The 18,780-nt window shown below is 29.1% G+C and overlaps 1 protein-coding gene across 1 annotated transcript in view; it reads right to left on the minus strand.

The window, feature by feature from the left end:
* Window positions 1-405: 405 nt before the first annotated feature.
* LOC142325456 (homeobox protein six1b-like) overlaps window positions 406-18,780 on the minus strand; it is a 187,625-nt gene continuing 169,250 nt past the window's right edge. Inside the window, exons 2-3 of the mRNA XM_075367249.1 lie at window positions 5,077-5,221; window positions 406-990 (exon numbers count right to left, since the gene is read on the minus strand). Coding sequence (XP_075223364.1) covers window positions 814-990; window positions 5,077-5,221 — 322 coding nt within the window. The 3' untranslated portion in view covers window positions 406-813. The remainder of the gene's footprint in view (window positions 991-5,076; window positions 5,222-18,780) is intronic.

The raw sequence follows: 18,780 nt of genomic DNA on the forward strand, positions 1-18,780 counted from the left end.
TATTAACTGTCGGATGTCCTTCAGTTTCCGTAGTAATTTTTTTTAATTGAAAAATTTCAGCTAATTTTATCAATACTATAAAATATTTCAATAACTAATTAAAACTGGAGTTTAATTTTTAATGATTATCATTAATTTTCAACGATCATCTTTACTAATAACAAACGAGAAAAAAGGTCAGTGTTTTATGATTTATTTTAATTTTCGCACGAAATTTTAGTATAATCTGCAGATAAATAAAACACCGAAAGGCGATCAAAGACAAAACCTTTTCATGAGATATTCTATATAAAATACATTAAAAAAGTAGAACGTAGGCCTATTTCTTTTTAAAACATCAAGACAACTAACTTTTTTTTAATTCCTGGACATGACTTTTTATTTAGATTTTTCTTTTGAAATTCCAAAATTATAATAATTGTTATCATTAAAAACCATAAATTAAACCGTATTTCATTATAACAATTTGAAAAAAAAATTAAATTAAATGCCGGTAAAAATTTAACGATTAAAATTTACAAGATTAAATTGCACAGAGTTTTCTCAAGGAGACGAACATCATTCAAAGATTTCTAATTAAAAACAAGCGACAGAACGCGATTTATTCGAAACGAAGAAGAATGTCTATAAATAACCACAGCATTATAACAATAATAATAATAATAACTACTAATTCTTTCTCTTTTTATATAAATATCTAATATACTTTAGTTCGAATTAAAAAAAAAAAAAAAAAAAATATTTCAAAAGTCCATTAGAGATTTTTTGTTTTTAGTATTGTCACTGGCCATATGAATAGCCAGCGGCCCACTGTCACAAAGAATGATAATCGTGTAGAAGGCTAGAATCGGGGTATACTGCTGCTGCCGCCGCCGCGTTTGACATAACTGTCGCTTGAAGACTAGCGACGCTAGGTTTCATATCTACACCGGGCAGAACTGTACCAGAAGTGCTGCTAGAGAACAACTCATGGTGTGCTGTCAAGGGATCCTGTAAAAAAAAGAAATTAGGTCAATTTAATTTTCAATAGGTACACAATATATATATATATATATATATATATATATATATATATATATATATATTTACAATATACACAAATATGTATGTAAAATACTTTTAAATTAATTTGTAACCGGTTTTTATAGGATTCATTGAACGAGTGATGTGATAAAATTTTATTTGAATTTAAAAAAAAAATTATTTGTAGATTTATGAAGATTTTTGATTCCTAAAAGGTATGTCTGATGAAATTTTTATCACTTAAAGAATTTAAGCCTATATTCCTAAATTTTAAAATATTTTATTTTTGCTCGTTTCAAGCTAAATTATGGTTAGAATAAAAAAAAAATTATTACTACGTTATTATTTTACAATAATTAGAAAGCGAAATATTTTTTAAGCGAAATAGGGGTTTAGATTGCAATAGACGCAGTTGGTAAAGGTTTCTCTAGTATGTGATAAAATGGATTTGTGTAGTGATAAGCTTACTGGATCTGGAATAACATGAATTAATTTTTGGATGCATTTTTAATAGTTATTACTTAAAGTTATTAGTATTTATCGCCTAGATTTTAACAGTTTACAGTGCAATTTTATCACAATTACCTTAGGAATTTTTGGTGATGTAGGAATTTATTTTTAAAAATTAAAATACATAATAATTCATTATGATTCGAACAAAATAAAAATAGAAACTAAAGCGGAAGGCTTTAATTGTGGCGAAACAGTCAAAAGTTACACATTTTGCAAACATTAGAATCTACCACAACCATCGTGATAATATTATAAAAATAGATATTTAGACTGTCATTTTTTTACAACTAAAAAGTACTTTTTAATCTAAAGGTAACTGAAAAAAAAGTTTTGTTTTAAAACTAAACTATTCTAAAACTAAATTCTGACAGAAAAATACACGAAACAGAAGTCTGGCTTTGTAAAGGATGGACATCCTTCTAGTAGCTTGAAGTGACTGTGAACTATCAGGCTACGTGAAGTGTTGCAGATTTCATATTGTCTGCCTACAAAACTAAATATTATATCTAGTTACAGCTCTTTGTTTACCGACTGATCAGCCATCTGCTTTCAACTCTGTCCGTACCGTGCTCATTTAGGTATACCAATATATTTACTATATTTATACATGTGCAGCTGTTTGTCTGCCGATTCTTTGCTTTTACTGTTTTAATTGTATTCACAATTTTTAAAATAATTAACTAATATTTAATTAATTGACTAATTTTTAATTTAATTAACCAATCTAAATAATGTTAGTATGAAGAGTATCTTAATAGTAATGACTGTAAGGAATTCGAGGTGGCAAACCTGAGGAACTGAAGATCGACCGGTTACTTGAAATCTTTTACAGTTTACATTTTTGTAATTAATCACTCATTTATGCAATGAAAAAATTTTTAATTAATAAGACAATTCATATCGGTGCCTATAATAATATTTGGAAAAGATATGTGTTATGGTCTTTCGAAATGTAAATACAGGATGAAGTTCATAAGAAACTACTATATACGATGTGAATGCAAAAAATGAAAGAAATTTAAAAAAGTGGTGTGATTATTTTCAGAATTATAAAAAAACATAAATATGATAAAGAACATTTCAGGCGAACCTCAATCATTACGAATAACTTTAAGAAGCACGGTTGATTATAAAAAAAGATTATCGCGTAACCATCTTGGATATAAAATTGATTTTTCAGCATATTTTTTGAAAATTTCATGGTAAAATTGTTCACCAAGAATTAACCTACAGTTATAACACAATAACGAATAGTTTTGTCATAGTTGAGCTTTAAATACAAATTAACGGAAGACGGCAAAGAATGCGAATGGGATCGATGATTTGTCGCCTGTTATACAAAGGAAGGTAAATCTTTCGACTTGATTGATACTAGCAAATGAGACATAACGTGCGATATAGCGATCCAGAGAAAAAAAAACATAGTTTAGTTGAATGACACCATATTTAGTCACCGATTAAAAAAAAAAAGAATAAATAAATAATCACAAAAATACAAATAAAAATTTACAAGTAAAAATTAAATTATACAAGTAATAAAATTTCTACGTCCAAGTTGAAAGCTAAATTTTTTGGGATCGAAAGCCTAATATTAAACGACCGGAAGTTGAACCACTCTATTAAAATCAATGACAAGTGTAGGCAAGAAAGGGAGTTGCCGGCGTTGTGTTACACAATAAAGAGCGTAAATATTCTGCAGCTATGACGCATTGTTAGCTGGAAAATTCAGATGAAACATTTTAAGTCACCTACATTTTTTTTCCTGTTTATCCTCCGGGAATTGCCGTTTAGGTATTACTTCAGAGAATGCATGAGGATGATATGTATGAGTATAAATGAAGTGTAGTCTTGTACAATCTCAGTTCGACCATTCCTGAGATATGTGGTTAACTGAAATCCAACTACCAAAGAACACCGGCATTCACGATCTAGTATTCAGATCCCTATAAAAGTAACTGCCTTTACTAGGACTTGAACGCTGGAACTATCGACTTCCAAATCATCTGATTTGGGAAGACGCGTTCACCACTAGACCAACCCGGTGGATTAGGTCACCCACATTCTATAGTCTAAATTTAACGCTTCATTTTTCAAAAAATTAAAGGAATTTTTAAGAGCTGTCAAAGAGGGGTACATAAATTTGTAGCAAATAATAAAAGTATTTTGAAAGTAGCTAAAATAATAATTACCTGAATATTGGGGATTATAAAAAGATTATGCAATTATGTTGATTAAGATATATAATTTTATTAAAAAAAAAAGGAAATTTGTTTAATTGTTACGTTTTCATATTCTACAAGTGGCAATACATTTCTCATATTTAATTTCTAATTTGATATCAAATCAAAATAAAAATATCCTTTTATAAAAATTATTCCCGCAAATAAATGATAAGAAAATATTTATTTTTTTTACCAGAATAAAATTAAAAGATTTTTAAAAATTTGAAAAATAAAAGATTTATTTTATCAAGCATTCCTCTGGAATAAAGTAATCTAATAAAATACGTAATAAAATTTCATTTATTTTACCGCCACCTCAGAATATGATTTAAAAATTAAATAGAAATATACAAATCGGTTGAAAAATTAGAATTAAAATTTTAAAGGTTTATTCTTCTACATTTATATAAATGAAGAAAATTTATGTAATTCATTGTTAATTATGAGTTTCTGAGATTATTTTCCTGGAAGATCGATGGATATTTATCACAGAAAAGGTAGATATATAAATTATTCATCTTTTGGCAAATACATTTTTTTACCCATCTTTCACTTTAAATGCACTGCACCTTGGTAGTGCTAATAAAAATAGATCATGAAAATCATGGCGAGGTTAAAATTGGTCATCCAGATAATAATACGTAAAAAATTTTATTATCCCATAACAAAGTAATTCATGTTAATTTTACACAGCTCAGGAAAACATGCAACTACTGCAGGGAATGTACAACAAATTTATCTGAAAAATTTTCTTACATTTTTTATTTTATTTATTTTATTTTTTTTGTAAGGATGAATAATAAAAAATAAATTATTAAAGTCAAGTCAGATTGTACCGTTCCTAGGACACTGTAAATTAAAGGCAGAAATTTAATGAAATTAAATCTAAAACACAACTTTTTTATTTACTTTTAAGGATTTCTTAAAATTACTTGAAATTAATAATTTGAAAAATTTTATGCTCAAAAAATATTTAATGTATCTAAGTAACGGGAAAACAGATTATATAATAGATATAGTTACACTATTATCCTCAATCAATCTAATCAGCTGTATACTTTATATCAGCAATAAGGATATTATAAAATCATAAATATATAACTCAAACTGATTACACTGTAGTCTGTATCTTTTATTATTATTTGTTTTTTCTAAATTTTTATGTTACTCTGATTTGTTTTACCCAATAATAATAATTCATTACAATCAGACTAGTACCAAATAAAACCAACTTAATCAAGCTTGTGTACACTATAGTCCATATTACTGTTATTTTGAGGTTAATAAACTTTATTTTATAATATTTTTCTCATCGTACCTGTGGCAACATCGTGTGAGGAACACTTAAGGAGGGATTCTTGTGTGAGATTTCTACACCATCGACCGATTCCGACGAGCTTGAATCTAGAGCTTGTGCACCGCTTCCTTTTTCTGTTCCTTCAACAGGACTTCGACTTCCAGCCCTGAAATTAATATAAAAAAAAGAAGTAAATAAACAATTAATATTAAATTAGTTTTTTTTAAATTTCTATTAGCTTAAAATTTTTTAGGAGAAAAATAATAATATTAAAATTTTAATTAAATTACATCTACGACAGCTCCTTCCGAAATGTGTGAGAATACCTAAAATTTTACTTAGTTCTAATTTATTCTGTTAAAAAAAAAAAAGTGTAAATCTAAGTGGCAATATATTGTGATTAAAATGATTTTCATTAAAATAAATCGAGTAACTTTTTATTTTCACAAATGATAAATAAAATGTGGATAAAAAATTAAATATCGTAAATTAAATTTCGATTTCAAAAATTAATTAGGTAAAATGATAAGTCATGTAAAATAGAGTCAGAAAGGTTTAGTAACATTATCTTTTGCCTTAATCATAATAAAATAAATGATCATAAATAAAAAATATGATCATATTTTAACGTAATGTTTTAACGCAATAAAGAGGGTAATAAATAATTAAATATATATATATATATAAGTACTACAGTAATGCTCAAAGCCAGTCAAGAAATTTCATCGACGTTGTAATTTAAAATCTCAGCATCCATATTTTTGGCCGATTTTCATTACTTAAGTAAAAATCCCTTGTCTTTTAAAAAAATTACAGATTTATATTGCAGTTTTAAACACGTTTATATTAAATAAATGTACCCTTTCGTTGGGAAAAAAATGTACTCAGCTGTAAATATAACAGCAAAATAATTTCACAGGAAGGATTATTTTCTTTGTAATTCTTATATGGTTAAATACGATGATTTTAAATAACATTAAGTATGAAAGATTAATTACATTATAATAAATATAGAAGGGTATTTAAATGAATTAACCGATTGTAAAAAAACAAAAATATCATGAAAAATAAAATTTTGACGTAAATCTTAATAACGAAAAAAGTTCTTAGTAAACAGGATAATTTTATATTTTTTAAAGGTCCTTGAGGACATTTCCGGGATCTAATAATAAAAAAATTCAGTTATACAAGTTATAACTGGAATTTTCTCGAAATTTCAACTAAAATTTGATAAATACAGAAGCAAAAATTCTGTGTTGTAATTAACCTATACTTAAAAAAATTGTACAAAAGTTATCAGTAATAGTATGCGCAATATATAAATGTTTACAAGCGATGGATTCATGAAAAAACCTTCAGGAAAATCAATTTTTATATAAGAGTCGACTGATTGTTAACAATTTGTATTTATTAAATTGTTTCCTTTTACTTTAAGGAAAGTTTTAAAGAAAAAACATGGTGTTATAAAAATAAAGATCTATTTATATTCTATTGCAAAAATAATAAAAATTTTTAGATTTTAATTACCAAAATAAGACTAATCAATTTTTTTATAGTGAACAAAATTATTTAAAAGAAATATTTATTAAAAAAACAAGAAAAAGTAACATACTTAAACAATCGGAGATCACTATATTTCTTGTTGACCGGATGTCTCATTATACTGTTATTAATAAGTGTACAGAATTATTAAGAAGTGGGAGTAAAAAGACTTCTAGTGAAATTAATAATTACAAGTGTTAGGATGAGAGGTCACGTTATTGTTACGTCATCATTTCATTCATTAGTTGATGAATTACACTTTTCAAAGGGTGATATTATATTTTTGAGCTTATCCCTTCCTTTTACATTTTTACATTTATAATACATTTTGATTAGTAAACACCTTTTTATTAATCTTAAACGTATTAACATTTTTATAAGTTTCCACCTATGTTGATAAGAATTTGCATAAACTTATTTATTTATTTTTACACACATACGCACGCGCCCACACAGAGAGAGAGAGAGAGAGAGAGAGATTTTATATATATATATTTCCTATATACCCGCCGGGTAGATCTAGTGATGAAACTCATTATCGCAAAATCAGCTGATTCTCGAAGCCGAAAGAACTAAGGTTCGAGATTTTTTTAAAGGCAGTTGCTTTTGTAAGGATTAGACCGGGATAAACTGTGGATACCGGTATTCTTTGTGGTTGGATTTAACCAACCACCCAACGTTTAATTTAACCAACCAACGTTTGGAGTTAACCAAACGTCTCAGGAGTATTGATACGAGTCTGTTCAAGACTACATGTTTACCTGTACATTTACACTTTGGTTGCACTACGTCTGCAGCTACGAGTATGTCAGGCCTGTTAAGCTGGTAGCGGTGATTGGAATTGGTAATCTATACATACTCACATCCAGATTCGCCACTAACTGGAAGCTGCTACACCGGCTAAGGGAAAAGCTATTTCTTTGAAAACCCTGTATACCTCATATTTCCTATTTAAGGAAAAAGGTTTTTCTTTCGGTTTTAAGTTTTTAATGCTGTACTTTTACCATCAAATATTGAAGTAGTGTAGTCGTTTAATAGAAATATTAATATCTGATTATTGATAATTTTTATTGAAAGTGTGAATGTTAAAGATGTTTTGTTATATATTTATAAAAATAATTATTCCTTTAAAATGTAAAGACATCGTGTGGTAATCATTGTTTTTCAAAGAAACGAATATATTAATTTGATGCTTTACATAATCTGTAAATACTGTATTTTTTTCACGTACGACGCGCACATTTTTTTCTTACAAACCAACATGAAATTTATGGACGCGCGTGATATTCGGGGATTTCCAAATAAGGGTCCAATATCTGTATTTACTATTGTACTACATATTTTAGGTGTAATATACTAATATATGGTAATAATGGAAACAAACCGTGGCGTGTATTCTAATTACTTTTGATTTCACATCAGTAACTTAACGTGAGTCACATCCATTATGTAGGCTATATCGTAATTGCCTGTGTATAAATAAAATTTTGTCATATAATTTTGTTTATCTCCGCATTTCCGGGTATTATAACATTTGTTATTTAACATTCTGTATTTTTGTTCAGGATAGAATTCGTCTCAATTAAACACATAAGCATATTCATTTTATTTTAGTCGAGTGAAGGAAGATTGTGCTCATTTTATACTTATACTACGTTTTACAGTTTTTTTAAACGAGGTAGTAAAAAGAGTTCTGTAAAACGTTTACGGTCAGCGAAAAATTAAAAGTTATTCGCTTAACTGAGGAAATCGGTGATCGTCCTACTGGGCCGTAATTACTATATTCTGGAATCGTGCATAAGAGATTAAAGAAAGTAAAAAAGAGGTTATGGATAATAATAAAACTAGAAGAGCGTTTCGCGGCAGAATTCGGAAGTTTCCTAGAGTAGAAAAGAAGTTGCTTTCTTATATTCAAGACATACGCGAGCATGGACTTGCTGTTTCAACAAAGGTGTCTCAATTAAAAGCCGTATAAATTCTGAGGGAACTTCAAATAACGAATTTTAAATCGAGTCGAAGATAGATAAATCGTTATATGAACAGGTATGAACAATTGATAAGAAAATGTATATCTATTTATCAACGTTCTTTGAATGCCTTTGAGTAAAATATATTGGCCTTTCAAAGACATGTAATTCAGTTACGACAAGAAAATAACTTTTTAATGGCGCAAATAGGAAATACCGATAAAACACTGGTTAATTTCGACATGCCAGAAAATTCAACAGTTATGCATGTATTTCGGTGATGAAACTGTTCGTGTGAATACTTATGGTTATGAAAACAGCCATGTACATTCATGTTGACAGTATATGCAGATGGCAAAAAACTATCACTATTTATTGTGTTTAAAAGAAGAACTCTTCCAAAGGGTAAAAGATTACTTTCTGGTATTATTGTTAGGTGCCAAAACGGTGAATGGATAAAGCGCTGGTTTTAGAGCGGATAAAATTTGTGCGGGAGCGGTGACCTGGTACGCTTTTAAAATTGAAAAGTAACATAGTATAATTGAGAAGTACTGGACAGTTTCCAGAATGTACCAGAAAATGTGAAAAAAAAACTTTGAGGAAGTAAAATTGTACAAGATTGTACAAATGATGTCATTTACCCATCCAATCGATGTTTTATTAATCGGCCTTTCAAAGTCCATTTAAAACATTTTTATTCAGACGGCATAGCGACTACAGCTCATGAAAAAACTTCGACAGGAAGATTGAAAACCCTGAGTTTGACATAAATATGCGAATGGATCTTGGTTGCATTGGATCTTATTTCAAATTATTTAGATATGAAGAGCTTAAAGACATTTCTGCATTTCTAATAGCCTAGATGGAAGTGAAGACTGCCGTATGGGACGACTAAGACGATCACACCCTTTCTATAGTTGGAGAATCAAATAACCATGAAGATTAAAAAAGATCTGTAACTTCCTCGGAGACGGGAGGACTGGCAGTACCTTTTTTATGTACTAAACTTCTTGTATCCTTAAACTGTTGATACCAACATTTAATAGTCTTTATTAGGATAATCACGGCAGTACTCTAAATGAAAATGTAAAAATAACAGATTCAATTTCATTGGTTTCTCCTGCACGGTAGCCATTGCTCAACTGACGATCCCCTTTTCGTTACATCGCGCCATCGTTACATCAGTAATTCTAATGCCTACAGTAATGTTTGAAAAAAAAAAACCGCATACTACATTGGTTTGTTCATTTTCTATTAACCCATAAAATACGCTGAATAATTTATGTTCACTCTCTATAATGAAGGAGTTTTGAGTTTTTTAAATATTTAATTTTTTTTATACTCAGAGATTTTGTTTATTTTTATGGCTGCATCAGAACACCTACATGTGCTCTCGGCTGTATCCTGTCTTCTTTAGAAGTAGCAGATAGAGCTGATAAATATAGCGTGCATAGTTTGTAAATTTTGAACTTTAAAACTTATTTATAATTTTGTTCTAGTTTGGTGTTTGTAATGATTTAAAATGTTCTTCCTTTTTTATGTTATACTATTTTCAACTTCATTAATAATTCCTATGCGGTATTGTAATCTACTAAAGATACTTGATGAACGTTTTTCTATGATCTTTCACTTTTTCGTTCTCATCAGTATCTCCCATTTCTATTTGGGACTATCCGTTTTACTCATTCCTTCTTTCCAATTTTTTCAGAACTTACAAACGCTGTTTTTTCTCTAATTCTGCATGTTTCAGAGCTATACGACAACATACATTACTAGGAACACTTATCAACTGCTTCTAATAGATCTGACATAGTATAATAAACCGTAATCATTTTTCCAAAATGTTCCTTCCCACAAATGTTTAAATTATTAATTCATATTACCTATATTTATTATTAAAATATAATCTCTCTTTACCTACTTAAATAAAAAAAAACGAAATACCATCTTGTAGACTAACTATTTTTTATACTTCATTTCCATCTATTAAGTGTTTAAGAACCAGTTAAACTAATATATTACTCTGTTTAATTATTTTTTTAGAAGATTTAAATTTAATGGAAATTTTTAAATTGTTTACAAGGACACAATATTATTTTTAAGAGAGGTAGTTTATAAATTTACGTCTGTATAGAATAATAAAAAATATATTATTAGAAGAATTGATTTAAAATCTATTAAAAATTAATATTCAATAAAAATAAAAAATTGAGAAATTAAATCACGTTAAGGTGGAATAGAATATTAAAGAAACAAAAAAAGAAATGTTTTACAGTTACTGAAAGCAATATAATCCTAACAATATTTATAATTTATTCAATGGGATACCATTATTAGGTGTTGTACTGGTTTTATTGTTTTGAAACTAAACTGGTTGATGCAAAGAACATGTATTCGTATTACCAGTGGTTGTAAAGCCGATTACTGAACTTATTATCCCTATCGAATAACTAAAGTGACGCCCACTACAGATAGTAATGCCGATTGATCATACAGTTGCATTTACTATTATTATTACTATTATTATTTTTGTTTTTTTTTTATTAAGTATATAGGCTACTTATCTTAACTTGATGCGTAGACGAAACGCCCTATTTAGTAGTAATAAAAAAATATATATAAAAATATATTCAGCTAACTCTTGTTTAATGTCATATGATATATATATATATATATACACGGAGAGAGAGAGAGAGAGAGAGAGAGAGAGAGAGAGAGAGAGAGAGAGAGAGAGAGAGAGAGAGAGAGAGAGTGAGAGAGAGAGAGAGAGAGAGAGAGAGGAAAATTGTGAAACATTACCTAACAGAACAAGTTGGCTACTACCGATTAGAATATTCCGTATAAATTTACCAAATTTACTAATTCTTTAACCAACTTCAAAGAGAAAAAAAAAGTTCAATTTGCCGCGTGCGAGCATTTTTTAAATATAATACTCAACCATTATGTTCACTAAATATTCCGATTTTGTTTATTATTCTTTTTTTAAGTGTTTTACATGAAACTCCTCTGGTGACTCCGTTGGTAAGTTTTTTTTTCATATAATGTAAATAAAAATGTTTTTAAACGGAAAATAACTGCCTTCAAAAATTATTGTCTTCAAAGAAAATTAGTCGTAAAATATAAGTAAAAAGATAATATACGTTCAACCATTCCAGAGAGGCTCAACTCAGCTCTATAGCAATCTCATTTCGACATTTCTGAGTATTTTTTCTTAGATTTATTAAGGTGTAAGTTTCTTATCTTTGCACTTACTTCAGAGTGCTTTTGTTCATAAGAGTAGCATTTAATAAGATTAAATCTTAAGTTCATAAGATAGACCTATCAATATTTTAAATTAAAATACAAAAAAATTGTGAAATATATTAAAAAATCTGTCTTCAAAGAGACCGTACAAAAACATAAAAAATAATATTCTTAAAATTTTCCTTTAATTTAGATTTCCAGCCAAATTATGGGTAACAGAGTTATTTTTAATTTAGCGCCAACTCTCTCTTTCTCTATCTAGCCTCCCGAACCATCATAAGGTATTACATGTTAGCAGAGACCGGGTTATATGCATTTGCATATTAAGCCCATTCTCATCGGTTATTGCATATTTTTCTTAAAATCTAGTGAGGAAGCATATTTTCGCTATATTTACAATAGTTTTCGGTAGAGTACCTTGTTAATAAATGAAATGTTACGTTGTAGCCGGCCAAACCTATTAGCTGCACGGCTCTTAGAACGCACTTAGCAGGTGCGGAACAGTACCTCTGATTATTTATGTTACAAAAGTAACAAAATGTTAAATAATTGTTAATTATCGAATTTATCGATATGTTATTCAACTACTTACTGATTGTATGCTGATTTTGAAATAAAAAAACTAAAAATTACTATTTTTTTATATGCAATATTTTTGTATGCATATTTTGACACTTTTCATGCATATTTTAAGTATTTTTCATGCATATTTTCAAGCTTTTTATGTTGCATATAATCCGGTCTCTACTTATGAGGATGATATGTATGAATGAAGTGTAGTCTTGTACAGTCTCAGGTCGTTCCTGAGATGTGTGGTTAACGGAAACCCAAACGTTAAAGAACGGTATCCACGATCTAATATTCAAATCCGTTTAAAAGTAACTGCCTTTACTAGGATTTGGAAATTTTTACTCTGAAGTTCGAAATCAGCTGATTTGCGATGACGAGTTTATCACTATACCAACCCCTCGGGTTAATTTAACGCGAATTCATAAATTTAAAGAATTGAGAATGTGTTTTAATGCAGTGTTTTTATTCGTCTCTTTATTTTTTTGAAAATTAATTACATTCTTCTTGGATATAGTTTTATTCAAATACTATTAACAAAAAATTAAATGATTTTAAAGTAATAAATATATATATATATATAGTCATTTGTTCCACTTCTTATCGGCTTATTTCTTTTAATAAAACTCGTTATATCCTTTTTATTTATCATTAGAAATTAGGACGTATAGAATTTAAAAAAATACCTTAGTAGGGGGCTTTTATCAAGGTCGATTTTTTAGCTACTTTTTTGATTATCCGTTAAAACATCCGTTTTTTTACTTTAAGAAAGAAATTTGGACCACACTCGTAGTCTTGGAGAACAAGAACGACTAGAATTTTATAAAATCCTCTAAATTATTGGGTAATAGTATAAGGGGGGAAAATTGGAAGCAATTTATTTTTTATAGTTTTTTTAAAAATAAAAACATTTTTTTAAATACATTAGTTAGTGAATGTTATATTAGAAATTATGATCGTTTGTCAATAATTACGGGGCAACACGGTAAGTTCTCATTAACTGATCTTGGTTTCAGATTTTAATCAAAATATCAGAATTCTCTGGTGATATATCATTAATAATTCTGAACAAATTTGTTTTTGGAAATCTTTAATAATATTAAATAAATAATTATATAACATTATATTTTCACGCTCTCAATCTTATTTATAAGGAAGATGTCGGGGATGACTTTATGATGAAGGACAATTCTAGGGAGGAATAGGAAGTGGTTTTTCTATTCTGAAAGAATTTAATTTAAATACTATACGCTTTGAAGTATCCATTACTATAATGATTTTAATTAAAAGAAAGAGAATAATTTTGTAAAAAAAAATTCAATAGATAAATCTAGGGTTTGGACTTAAATATCTCAGAAATTATATCTATACATTGGAGATGTATAGATCATGTCTCTTATATGAAGAGAAAGAGGGTTTTTGTTTTTTCAGGATAAACAGAAAAACTACCCGATTAATCGCAACCAAATTTTTCCCCAAGTTTCTTGCTAGAACTGAGAAGGCATCATCTCAAAAGATCCCGAAAAAAAAAAATATATGTAGTAGTGGAGATTTATAGAAATATAAACACTTTTATAAATTTTCAAAATTGACACTATCTATATATATATATATATATATATATATATATATAAAAATGAATGTTTGTCTGTCTGTATATCTCTTATGCCTTTCTAAACCGTTCATCCAATTGCGATGAAACTTTGGTGAGTTGTGGGCAAAAGGTTTCTGAATTATTTTGGACCCGCTAGGTGGCGCTGGGGTCGATATATTTCGAAAAATTGTATTTATGGTGCGATTTGGCTCATATTCAGAATATACATTAGTTATGTGAAAAACAAATTTTTACAAAAAACTATAACCGCTAGGTGACGCCGGTGTCGAAATATTTACGAAACAAACAAATATATAAACAGACTTTCTTCTTCTATATATATAAAAGGTAATGTTCGTACGTATGTCCGCTATAAACTAAAAACTGCTGGACCGATTTACATGCCGGAAAAAGAAAAAAGTCAGAAAAGGGAAAAAGGTAAATAGGGGAAAAGTGAAGAAGGGAAAAAGAGAAATAGAGAAAAAGGAAAAAAGGGAAATAGGGACAACGGGGAAAAAGAGATAAAGTGAAAGGTTAAATTTTGTGATGTTCCGTAATGTTCATTTTTTTAATGTTTTATAAAATTTTCAATTGTGTTCATTTAATATATATATATATATATATATATATATAGACTCAAAGCTAGCAATAGCGAAGCATTACCGAGTCCGCTAGTTTTGAATAAAAACACTATACAGCTATTTCGATTCCAATGGAATCAATTGTATAACATAAAGAAAATAAAAATTGTTAACATTAAAATTCTAAACACTCTTCTACGAAGAGTAACATGTAGATCTTCAAAAAAGCTACATGTTCTCCTTTCCATATTTTAAAAATACGATAGTTTATCAATGTTAAAAATTCTTATTTTCTTTATGTTATACTACTGAAAATGATTCCATTGGAATCGAAATAGCTATATAGTGTTTTTGTATAAAATAAATTGCCAGTTTTGAAAATTTATTCAATTATTTTTATTTGTTGTAATAACAGGCAAGTTAAACTCAAGAAGTTTAATATAAATTTATAAAGTTTGTCTGGTTGTTTGCTATCGCATCACGCGAGAACCAACCAACCTATTACTTTTAAATTTGCAGAATACATTCGTGTTAACCCAGGGAATGATGTTTTAAGCCATCGACCAAGGGCCTAGCTTCCTTGAAGGTTAAGATATTTAAAATACTCATTATTTCTTCGCCCCCAAGGAGGATGAAGGTATGAATAAAAGATATTCATTAAGGAAAAAATAGATTAATCCTTTTACTCATTATTATATTTCTGCCACCGTGGTAGAGAAATAAGTAATGAATTTTTCGTCGTCAAAGGTGTGTGTACTTTAGTTACCATATAGTTACAATAATTCTAGCTTTTGTAATTTTGTTTCTTTTTCAGGTTTCTATGAAGCTTGAATATTGTAATTATTATTTATCAGAATTAATCTCACAACCATGAGAATAATGTACAGTGCTGGAGTCCAGGGTATGGAACCCTCTGGGTAGATAGGAATGGCGAGCGAAGCGAGCTCTGTGGCCATAGGATAGGCTCCTTGGTTCCGGCATACCCCGAGGAGCCCCTGAATTGGCTCCGAGAATCGCCTGTGCTGACCTGAGCCGAAGGGTCCAGGTTCTGGCTAGATGACCGGCTAGTTTACTATATTAGCAGTCCAACTGATTAAAGGAGAGATAAATTCGCAATTTATAAAATTATATTTTAAATATATAATATTAAAAAAAAATTACTTGTGAATAAATTTAAAATGTATTTATACTTTAAAAATTATTTAAATTATAATTAACAAAAATAAAAATAATTCATAGAATATGCAGCTTTAGACTATTATGTAAATACTTAAATATAAATGCCTTTCTGGTTATTTACATCTAATATTTACTTAACTTATCGGTTTTATTTTACATAATATTTTTTTAAGTTTGCAAATCTTTACTGTTTAAAGAAACCCTAGTAGCCAATAAAAATATAGAGTATTTTCGTAAAGAAAAAATATACTAAGGTTTCCATTGTGTTTTTATCTAAACATTCCTGATTTAACGAATATAATTCAATAAAAACTCTTATTGTTTTTCTCTTTCTAACTTTAACACTTTTTAATTTTAATTAATACTATGAAATAAAATTACATGGTAACTCTTTAAAACATATTATGTTGTAGTTTTATTTGAAATGGACTCACACACACATATAGAAAGAGAGAACTAATTCAATTCATTCTTGTATGCATGTACGCGTATTTGTGTGCGCGCGTGCGTGCGCGATCATAGTGGCAATCTGTCTGTAATGATTATGTTTGTATGATTTGAAAAGCCATCAAACTTATTAAATTACATACAGTTCTATAGTAAACAATAACTTATTTTTCTCTTTAAAAATTCAATCTAAATATTAAATACGATAAAGTTTTACAAAAGTAACAACAAAAATGAATAAATAAAACATTTGTGGTACGATATGGATCGTAGTATGTCATAACGTTACGGTATAACTAGCGTAATATGAGTTCTGTTTTCTGAAAGGGTAGTAGCAGTAGATGTTTTCGGGGCAGCCAGTGGCATGTTTGGCTTGTAACCGGACACCAGTCTGCTTTTAGCCCGCCCGACCGCACCCCCCTTCCGAGGGGCCGCCAGCTCTCATTATGCAATAAACACATTGTTCCTCCTCCTCTATCACCAAGCACACTACTCATTCCCTCATACTATCCAACTTTCAGTACAGACAAACACACACACACACACACACACACACACACACCCCGCATAGATTAAAAAATAATCATATACCATTATAATTGCATGTTGTATTTCAAAATGAAGAGCGTCAACCTATTATATGAAGTAGTAACGAACAAAATGGGTTTAATTTTTATTCCTTTTCAATAACAATAATTCTGTACTCTCCTCCTCTCCTTTCTTATTGTATATATATATATATATATATATATATATATATATATATATACAATAAGACATGTTTTACTTAAAAACATTATCTTTATTAATCTCTTGGGTAAACCAATCAGCTATAAAAACTTACAAATTAAATACATTACGTTTCACTTAGAATTCTCTAAGGTTCCTCAGGTGACAACACACATTCATTATCATTAATATAGATAATATTTTAAAGTAAAATATGTCTTGCTATTATAATTAATTCTATCCAATCAAGAGGAAAATTAAATTAAATAAATTACATTTAAGTTAATGCTCATTTATATTATGTGGATCTGTGAGATGTATTTTAATAAGACATTTTATTACGTTTTTAGGTAATAAAGAATATTTATTTTCTAAGAAAAGCAAGGTAATTCAAAACAGAAAAGATAAAAAATATATATTAAGAGTTTCCAAAGTATTATATTTTATCGATTATAAAACTGTAGCCTCTTACCGATAAAAATATTAATAAATGAAATGTACATGCTCATCCTCAAAAATCCTGATCCGGCAAATTATCCTGATCCGGCAGATTATTTCCAATAATCTATTGGATTTGAAAAAAAGAGATCGATCAAGTTTTCTTTAAATATTTACGCTATTACGTATGAAAATTAAACGTAATTATATTTCTTATTCGTTTAAAAATTTAAAACTTTTTCTTATATTTCATCACCTTCTATAAGATTTTTAATATATATATATATATATATATATATATATATATATATATATATATATATATATATATACAGAGTGCCCCATATAAAACGCAACCCATCAATCACTCATCCATGAAATTTCAAAAGTCAAACTTACTCCCCTACTCGTTACTGAAATGGACTCGTCCAACATCTGAACATTGCGGCGACGCAGTAGAACACTACCGATAGTAACAACAATGCAATCATAACGTTCAGTGTATTGCTACAGACAAGATGGTGTTTTCGCTAGATGAACGTGTTTTCATTGTTGAGTCGTACTTCAGTACGAAATCAGCGGTTGCAGTGCAAGATTTGTTTCACCATAAGTACCCAGATAAACCAGCTCCTAACAAAACATCAGTATTAAGATTAGTTGCAAAATTTAGAATGACCGGTTCTGTTAATAACAAGGAACACAAAAGATCTGCGTCAGTGTTGATTACAGATACAGTCGCTGAAATCAAAGACCGATTACTCGCCTCGCCAAATAAATCGATCAGACGTTTGTCTGCTGAAATTAATTTGTCTAAATCAACTGTTCATCGGGCGACCAAACAATTACAATTACGACCTTATCGCATTCAAACGGTTCATCAACTTCTTGAGCCCGACAAAGAAAAACGGCTACAATATTATCAACGGTTCCGTCGATTTCTGCGCGAGGGAATTAATGTTATGGATTCGAACAGCCAAAATAGTAGAATTTAGAGTGCTGAAAATCTCCACGTTTATCACGAAAAACAATTACACCCGCAGAAGTTGGGCGTGTGGTGCGCGATATTGCGGAAGAAAATAATCGGTCCTATTTTTTCGAGTACACCATTAATGCAGAACGATATCAGGATATTTTATTTCAGTTCATCGCACTCTTGGAAGAGGAAGACAGACACTGCTGGCTACAACATGACGGTGCGACATTGCACTACGCAGGTTCAACTTCTGATTTCGTTGAGGAATTCTTTGGTAATCGTGTTATCGGTCGAGGCTTGTGGCCACCAAGATCTCCAGATCTGACTGCGGTGGATTTTTTTCTACGGGGTTACCTCAAAGAAAAAGCCTACAGCAACAAACCACGAACACTTGAACAATTGAAAGTCAATATTGAACAAGCTGTGTTAAATGTCCAGCCACAAACTTTGAAAAAAGTTGCAAGA

Source organism: Lycorma delicatula, chromosome 5 (assembly GCF_047948215.1).
Source record: "Lycorma delicatula isolate Av1 chromosome 5, ASM4794821v1, whole genome shotgun sequence".
Taxonomy (NCBI): Eukaryota; Metazoa; Arthropoda; class Insecta; order Hemiptera; family Fulgoridae; genus Lycorma; species Lycorma delicatula.